This window comes from Gorilla gorilla, chromosome 4 (assembly GCF_029281585.2).
Source record: "Gorilla gorilla gorilla isolate KB3781 chromosome 4, NHGRI_mGorGor1-v2.1_pri, whole genome shotgun sequence".
Lineage (NCBI taxonomy): Eukaryota > Metazoa > Chordata > Mammalia > Primates > Hominidae > Gorilla > Gorilla gorilla.
In genome coordinates this window covers 180,162,136-180,170,580 of record NC_073228.2, presented here as the reverse complement: position 1 = coordinate 180,170,580, position 8,445 = coordinate 180,162,136, and the positions used below count along the sequence as shown (strand labels likewise).

General features: G+C 51.1%; 2 protein-coding genes across 6 annotated transcripts; one reads left to right on the top strand and one right to left on the bottom strand.

Annotated features, from left to right (window-relative positions):
* Window positions 1-1,221: 1,221 nt before the first annotated feature.
* HIGD2A (HIG1 hypoxia inducible domain family member 2A) lies at window positions 1,222-2,158 on the bottom strand. The gene is made up of 2 exons (XM_055386316.2): window positions 2,005-2,158; window positions 1,222-1,647 (listed from the first exon to the last, which is right to left on the bottom strand). The coding sequence occupies exons 1-2, from the start codon at window positions 2,156-2,158 to the stop codon at window positions 1,481-1,483; spliced, it is 321 nt and encodes a 106-aa protein (XP_055242291.1). The 3' UTR covers window positions 1,222-1,480.
* Window positions 2,159-2,400: 242 nt separating this feature from the next.
* Window positions 2,401-7,023, top strand: NOP16 (NOP16 nucleolar protein). Of its 5 annotated transcripts, none has more exons than XM_055386309.1 (6): window positions 2,401-2,545; window positions 2,635-2,743; window positions 2,843-2,890; window positions 4,060-4,129; window positions 5,642-5,748; window positions 6,686-7,023. In XM_055386309.1, the coding sequence occupies exons 1-6, from the start codon at window positions 2,439-2,441 to the stop codon at window positions 6,986-6,988; spliced, it is 744 nt and encodes a 247-aa protein (XP_055242284.1). In that variant the 5' UTR covers window positions 2,401-2,438; the 3' UTR covers window positions 6,989-7,023. The 5 variants fall into 5 exon arrangements, with proteins under 5 accessions (XP_055242284.1, XP_055242286.1, XP_055242285.1 ...); XM_055386311.1 differs by having other exon boundaries at window positions 6,595-7,023; XM_055386310.1 differs by lacking the exon at window positions 2,843-2,890.
* The last annotated feature ends 1,422 nt before the right edge of the window (window positions 7,024-8,445 follow it).

The window sequence follows — 8,445 nt, the reverse complement described above, 5'->3', positions numbered from 1 at the left end:
AACATTTGAGGAGTGCTGACCACAAACCAGGAATACTTGTTTGAAACTACATGAAGGAGGAACTAACAGGTCACCTCTCTTCTAGAGTATGCTCAGGTCCTCAGCCTCCTCTTCCAGAACCCTCAAACACTATGTACACAAATCACTGGAGAGCTTCGGGACTGTGTTCTTCCCACTGTACCAGACTGCTTCTCTGAGCCTGTTTCCTCTTCTATACTGTGTCAAGAACCAGATGGTCTAGGCTGGGCGTGGTGGCTCACGTCTGTAATCCCAGCACTTTGGGAGGCCGAGGCGGGGGGATTACCTGAGGTCAGGAGTTCAAGACCAGCCTGGCCAACATGGTGAAACCATGTTGTTTTAGTATTCTACTAAAAATACAAAATACAAAAATTAGCCGGGCGTGGTGGCACACACCTGTAATCCCAGCTACTCGGGAGGCTGAGGCAGGAGAATTGCTTGAGCCCGGGAGGCGGAGGTTGCAGTGAGCCGAGATTGTGCCACTGCACTCCAGCCTGGCTGACACAGTGAGACTCGTCTCAAAAAAAGAACCAGATGGTCTAGATCAGTGGAGCCCCATAGACTCTAGGGAGGTGGGAGCAGGGTGAGGAGGTTATGCGGAGTGGAGGGCAGAACCCTCTGCTTCTGACCCGACTATGGGAGGCCTCATCTGAAGGAAGGTTGTCCTACTGAAAGTTTGAAAAACTGCTGGCTAGACCAGTATTTTTAAAATGGCATTACTCTAGGCCCACTGAACTAGAATCTCAAGGAGTGACCTTGAGATTCTTTTTTTTTTTTTTTTTGAGATGGAGTTTCGCTCTTGTTGCCCAGGCTGAAGTGCAATGGCGCGATCTCAGCTCACCGCAACCTCCGCCTCCCGGGTTCAAGTGATTCTCCTGCCTCAGCCTCGCGAGTAGCTGGGATTACAGGCATGCAACACCACGCCCAGCTAATTTTGTATTTTTAGTAGAGATGGGGTTTCTCCATGTTGGTCAGGCTGGTCTTGAACTCTTGACCTCAGGTGATCCGCTCGCTTCGGCCTCCCAGAGTGCTGGGATTACAGGTGTGAGCCACTGCGCCTGGCCAAATCTCTGCTTTCAAAGTGCCCTGGGTGGCTGTTACTAGGAAAGTTCGGGAATCACTAGACTACACGATTTCTAAGCACCACTCCAAAGTCCGTTTCCTCCAAAATCAAAGACCAAAAACCATGGGGATGATACTGAATTAAATACAAGTGGATTTTTAGAGTTTATTAAGCAGGGGAGTGGAGGGGAGATGTGGCACAAATAGAAGTATGTAACATTCAAACAACAGCATCTAGGATTTTTGAAAAAACTTTCAGTTATACAAAGGGTCACTTCCTCCCCCAGCGACACACGGGCCTCTCAAAGGAGAGGAGAGAGTAAGTCCCACGGTAGGGCCAGTGGTTGCTCCCTGGGTTTTGGAATCATTTCTGCGGAGCTTTCAAGGCCAGACCCTGGGCTTAGGGTCGAGACTTCATAGCGGTGACAGCTAGACCCAGCAAGATGGCTGCGACCGTGAAACCCTGGGCGGCGATCCGGGTGCGCATCATGAGCTGAGAGCGCTGGCTGTTGCCCCGGTGGAAGGAGTAGAGGCCGTAGGTGAGGGCGGCCGCCGTGGCCAGGCAACCTGAGGAGGGGACAAAGCAACTGGGAAACAGCAGGTCGGGCCCCGCAGGTCATTCCCCGCTTTGGGTCTCGCTTCCCCAAAGCCAAGATCTCTGGATCACAGCGGAGGGAGGGCGGCGAGGGTAAGTCGCGGCGAGGTTCTCCTAGTTACAGAGTCCTCCCGATCTTAGGCCCCAAATCCCGCCCCCTAAACCCGCTGCTCCCGCTCCAATCAGTTTCGCCCCTCACCGCCCCGCCCCCTCGTCTCTTCTCTAGTCCGCTCTCCTTCCGCTCCCCGCTAGCGCTCTGGTCCTCCTCTACTTCCTTCCCTCCGACATCACTGTACTCTCCTTGTGCAGTTCCTACCGCACCCACTTACCTATGGGTACCACCGGGTTCTCGCGGGTCTTGCGAAGGAACTTTTCCTTGAAACTCTCTGGATTCCTGTAAACAGTGGGGCTAAGCCCCTCAATGACTGGAGGCTTCGATGGTTCAAAGGGGACCTCCGGAATCACAGGGCCGGGAGTCGCCATGTCCGGGCCACAGCAGCAGGAGAAAATCGGGACTCCGAGCTCAGCCTCCCGGTGAAGGTCATGAAAGGGGCGGGGAAACGAATAGATTGAGCCTTGTACGCAGGCGCAAGTGCTCGTTGCATCCTGGGAGTCGTAGTGCTCAGCACGGTAGTGCTACAAAAGGACTACATTTCCCCAAATGCCCGCAAAGCCTTGTGCACGCCTTCCGGAAGGAGTTTGTTACACGAGGTCTGAGAGGGAGAGGCAGCGTGTTTGAGCTGCTGGTGCGGTGGTCAGCGCGATGCCCAAGGCCAAGGGCAAAACCCGGAGGCAGAAGTTTGGTTATAGTGTCAACCGAAAGCGTCTGAACCGGAATGCTCGACGGAAGGCAGCGCCGCGGATCGAATGGTGAGGGGGCTGGGGTTCCGGGTGGCCGTGGGCCTCGGCCGGGACGGTCCGCGAGATAATGGATCCGCGATGTCTCTCTTTGCCGGTAGCTCCCACATCCGACATGCCTGGGACCACGCTAAATCGGTGCGGCAGAACCTGGCCGAGATGGGGTTGGCTGTGGACCCCAACAGGGCGGTGCCCCTCCGTAAGAGAAAGGTACTGACATGGCAGGGTCTCGGTCTTTGTCTTCTTTACTCTTCCCCCGCCATACTGACCTAGGTGTCAGAACGTGGTACTGCCCATTCCTTCCCTCAGGCCCTTCCGAGTTTTCGACCTCCCCACAGTCAGAACGCTCAACTGACGGTGAGCAAGGGTCTCTTTACGACCTTCGTCACACTCCCTCCCCAGCACACATTCCCCATACCCCTCTACTCAGTCTTTTTTCTCTGAAATTAACCCATTAGCATCTCAACGGTATTTTCCTTAATTTATCTTTTTCTACCCTTAACTTTCCTAATTAGTACTCCCTAAGAGTTGGAGATCTTTACTTACACCTTTTCTTTGTTATTCAATCATCCTTGGTCTGAGGCTTCCCCAGGCTTCCCTGACTGCAGTCTCCTTCCCGGGTTCAAGCGATATCCCACCTCAGCGTCCCAAATAGCTGGGATTATAAGCGTGTGCCACCATACCCGGCTGATTTTTGTGGTTTTAGTAGAGGCAGGGTTTCGCTCTGTTGGCCAGGTTGGGCCTCAAGTGATCCGCCTGGCCCCCTGGAGGCTTCAACAACTATTAAAAGAATCCAGGTTCCCAAAAGAAAAGCAAGCAATTCATCTTTCTCTGCCTATCTATAAAATGGGTATAACACTCCTTGCCTTAGGGACTATCTAACTGTGTGACTGTAGCCTCACATTTATTCAAGAAATGGTAGTGCCATTTCCCTCTGGCATGAAAAAATAAAAAGAAACTTGCCTAAGGCAATGGAACAAATTCATTCGGGAAGCCCATTCATTAGGTTAACTACTTATTGAGAACATGTCACATCCTAAGCACCCTGGGGATTTAATAGAGAACAAAACACAAAGTCCTTGTCACCAAGATTATGTTGGGGGTAAAAGGCACAGACGGATTACTTGAGGCCAGGAGTTTGAGACCGGCCTGGCCAACATGGCAAAACCCCATCTCTACTAAAAACACAAAATTTAGTTGGGCATGGTGGCGCACGATTGTAATCCCAGCTACTTGAGAGGCTGAGGCAGGAGATCACTTGAACCCAGGGGGAGGTTGCAGTCAACCAAGATTGTGCCACTGCATTTGAACCTGGGCAACAGAATGAGACTCTGTCTCAAAAAGAAAAAGAAAAAAAAAAAAAGAGAGAGAAAAAGCCTCCAGGGCATTAGTTCTCATTGTTACCTACTTCTACCTAACCTTGGGCAGGGATTCTTATGGGTTAGTAGTTGTGTTGGGATAAGCAGGAGTCTATAACTTTCCCTCATCAAAGATCCTTCTGGTCTCAAGGGCTCTGTTCTCTGCAGGTGAAGGCCATGGAGGTGGACATAGAGGAGAGGCCTAAAGAGCTTGTACGGAAGCCCTATGTGCTGAATGGTGGGTGTGGTCCATATATTCCTTTAGGTCCCTGTCCTGCACTGTGGGAAGATGGGAAGGGCCCTAAGATGTCCTCATTTTGCAGATGGAGAAACCAAGTTTCAGAGGGGAGAAGTGAGCTGGTTCAAAGTTCACAGAGTTAGGACTGTGTCCTGGCTGGCTCATTTTTCACTGTACTGACTAAACCCTGACCTTACTGTGTGAACTAAGGTCAGAGATGTTTAGGGAGGATGTACCCAGGTGCCTGGGAGAATAGAAGAGAAACCAGTAAGTCTCAGGCATGGGTATGGCTTCTCATGAATTTAAGGATGAACTGATTTTTAGAGATTCCACCATCTCAATAAATGTTCCAATGACAAAATCGATTTTATGTGTATTAAGGCTATAGAGGGTGAACGCTAAAACAGAGGAGAGTAAACCCTACAGGAAAATGGGAATACTCTAGAATTCTTCATTCATCCTTCCCCTTACCTGTCAGGGAGTTGAAGCAGCTCCCCTAAAGATGAAGGATTTGAATGGCCAGACATTTGATACAGAATTCCTTGAGTTCCTGTCTTTTATCTCAGTGGTTCTCATAAGAATGACTGCACAGGATTGTATATACCAAGCCATATGCACTTACTGTAGTCAAAGAGGAACATTTTTAAAAATTTTAAAATGTGGTTAAAAAACACATAAAAGTTACCATCCTAACCATTTTTAAGTGCACTGTTCAGTAAAGGATATTGACTTTGTTGTGCAACAGGTCCCTAAAACCTTTTCATTTTGCAAAACTGAAACTATACCCATTAAACAACTCCCCATCTTCCCCTACCTCCAGCCCCTGGCAACCATGTCAAAGATAATTTTGACTATATACAATATGAGGACCTAACCCCTGGATATGATTCGACTACTTCATTTCTCTGAGGTAGCTCTTTCTCTCTCTTTCTAGATGAGAAATGGAGTAGGATTCGCCTGCCTATTTTAAAAGTGAAGCCATTAGTTGGCTCCACATCCTGGCTTTTTCTCTCCCATGGAGCACTAGTAAGGTGCTGGGGCCCAGCCTCAGGCCCCAGACCCGGCAGCTCTAGATCTCATGTATTTAGACCGTCCCATTTCATGTGTTGCAATAATACATCAAGAGCTTCTCTGAGAGGCTTATAGCTGGAAGGGAGCCCTGTCCTGTGGGCAGGTATGTGCCTTCATCTCTGTCCTGAGACCTGCCACTAAGTAGAGGTTATTAGTCTGGTACCTTCCTTGTAAATCCACCTGAGGCCCGGAGAGAAGTGACTTCCGTTTCCAAAAGTTGCCATACTGGTAGATGAGTGGGTCATAGGAGACAGAGTCTGGGATCCAAGGGGCTGAAGGAGGTTCCAACAGTGGATTTGGGAATGGGGAGGCAAAGACCCCCAGGTGGTTGGTGTGGTGGGTGTTGTGGCTTGGGAGTGGGTGAAGGGGTGATTGGACAGCTCAGAGAGCACAGAAAGCAAAGCCTCATTCCCTGTCTCCCCGCTTCTCTCATCACTCCAGACCTGGAGGCAGAAGCCAGCCTTCCAGAAAAGAAAGGAAATACTCTGTCTCGGGACCTCATTGACTATGTACGCTACATGGTGGAGAACCACGGGGAGGACTATAAGGTGAGCGGCTCAGGCCCCGTGGGCTGGCTGGGAAGGCGCCCTGGACCATTCGTGGCTTGATCTGCTTGCGCAGCACCTGTTTCCTGAAACCGAGTGCAAAGAAAGGGAGGAAAAAGAGACTCTAGGAAATGGATCCCATTGACAGGGATCTAACTTGAATGAATGCTTATGGCAAGGATAGACTGAGTGACCTTGGTTCCAGTCTCACTCACAGATAAATGTTTTGCTTGCATGGTGTTTTTTGGTTTGTTTTTGTTTTCGAGACAGAGTCTTGCTCCGTCACCCAGGATGGAAGTCTATTTTTGGCTTCCTTTAACAGTTGAAAGATCCGGCTACACTGGACCCCTGGGCCCAAGTAGGATTAGCTGGCTATGATGGGTCATGAGCTCCTCAGCTGGCCCCAGCTCCTCCCTGGCCCACTGGACTCTCAGGCCTTCCTGGTCTTTTTTTTGAGACAGAATCTCGCTCTGTCACCCAGGGTGGAGTTCAGTGGTGTGATCATGGCTCACCGCAGCCTCATCCTCCCGGACTGAAATAGTCCTCCTGCCTCGGCCTCCCAAGTAGCTGGGACCACAGGATGGTTAGTTTATTGTTTTTGGAGAGACAGGGTCTCACTGTGTTGCCTAGGGTGGCCTGGAACTCCGGGGCTCAAGAGATCCTCCCACCTCGGCCTCCCAGAGTGTTGGGATTACAGGTGTGAGCCACTGTGCCTGGTGCACCACAGCCTTTGAGGTCAGGATTCTGGACCTCAGGGATAGATAGCAAGTGGCTTGCCTAATTCAGGATGAGCTCAGATTTGAGCCTTTGCCTGTCTAGCCCTCCTTAAAGTAGCCCTTCTCCTCTTAGGCCATGGCCCGTGATGAGAAGAACTACTATCAAGATACCCCAAAACAGATTCGGAGTAAGATCAACGTCTATAAACGCTTTTACCCAGCAGAGTGGCAAGACTTCCTCGATTCTTTGCAGAAGAGGAAGATGGAGGTGGAGTGACTGGTTTACATCACAGCTGCCCCAGGCTGAGGCCTCCCCCGGACCAGTGAAGCTGGAGCCAGGGTGTAAGGCAAGGAGGTGCTGTGTGGCTCCAGAGGGGCTGGCCAGGTCCCATGGAATCAGAAGGTTACACACACGCGTGCACACTCCCCGCTCTGGGGAAGGAACTGTTCTCAGAGGCTCCAATTTATATTCATCTGGGGGTTCACGGAAAAGCCAGAACCTGCTGTTTTCAGGGTGGGTGATGTAAATATAGTGTGTACATAATAAAACAAATATATTTTACTTCTCTGATGATTTTGTATTTTTCTGCTCTCAGCCAAACCCTGGGGCTGCCCCAGTGAAAACTACCTCTACCGGGGCTGAGAGGCCATCCCGCCTGTCAGCAAGTGCTACATTCACTTGCTCTTCTAGGCACGGCCTCTGGCCTCATCCCGATGGCTCTCTGCCCATTTCCCGCACAGCAGTTCCTCTCACCTCTACAGAATCTTGCCGGGAACCCTGGGCTGCTTGGAAGGGGCCTGCCTTGCCCATGCTAGTCCCCCCACTAGGCTGGGGGCTGGTGGGGCCCCAGCCTGAGGCCAGCTGTGGCTTGACTGGCAGAGGGTAAGGAGCTCAACTCCTGGCCTGCCCTCTGAGTGACCTGCCTTCTCTGCTTTTCTTTGGATTGCTTGTGTTGGCCTCGGTCTGAAGTGAATCCGAGGCCCCCAGCCTGGCTTCTGGGACTGGCGGACTGCTGAATCCCACTCTGTTGTGTGCCAAGCAGTGGGCTACACATGGCATGGCCATCCTTTGGGGCCAGGCTTGCCTGATTCGGTGGCATGAGGTGATGTCCACAATGCAGCAGGATCACAAGCAGGGTATGGAGTGGGCCCTGGGCATTTCCTTATGTCCTGATACTTGATCCCCAACTATTAGTCATACAAAAACCTCATTCCCAGGGTTTCTCAGGATCGCCTATCAGCTGTCTCTTGTCGCTTGTTCTCAAAAAGGAGGGCTTGGTTTTTTCCATAGATCATTTCATGTGAAATCTTGTATGGTGCGTGGTTTTATCCTCATCTTACAGGTAAGGAAACAGGCTACAAGGTGTCAAGGTGGGGTTTGAAGTCTGTCCAACAACTAAGCCTAGGCTTTCTGCTTGCTGTCTTCCCCTTTAAGGACCCCTGAAGGCTGCCCATCAGTCCCATACCATCAAGGCAGGCTGGGAGAGTCCCAGAAGCCCCCTTACTGGAGCCAGCCGTAGACTCCAGCAATGACTGGCCCTCGGAAGCACACAGCAGTGCTTAGTCTGCAGCGGAGCTCCTGAGGGCCTATTTGGCCCCATCTTATGTCCTCCACAGGATTCCAAATTCAGGCCTTTGGCTGGGGTGGCCCCTTAGCATGTGTCTTTATGCAGTTGAGGAATTAACTTTAGGAAGCCTTCCCTACCACTAGCTCCACCTCTAGGCCATGTGTGTCTTGTAGGTTTTTTGAGACGGCCTTGCTCTTGTATCCCAGGCTGGAGTGCAATGACATGATCATGGCCCACTGCAGAAGCAGCCTCAACCTCCTGGCCCAAGTGATCCTCCCTCCTCAGCCCATCCCAGGAAGCTATCTCTGGTGACCTCTTCAGAGGGATGGTAATAGGTCACAGAATGGAAAATCAGAAGCCACTGCTTCATCTGAGTTACTTAAGAACAAAGGCCCCCAGTGCCAGGTGAGTGGCCA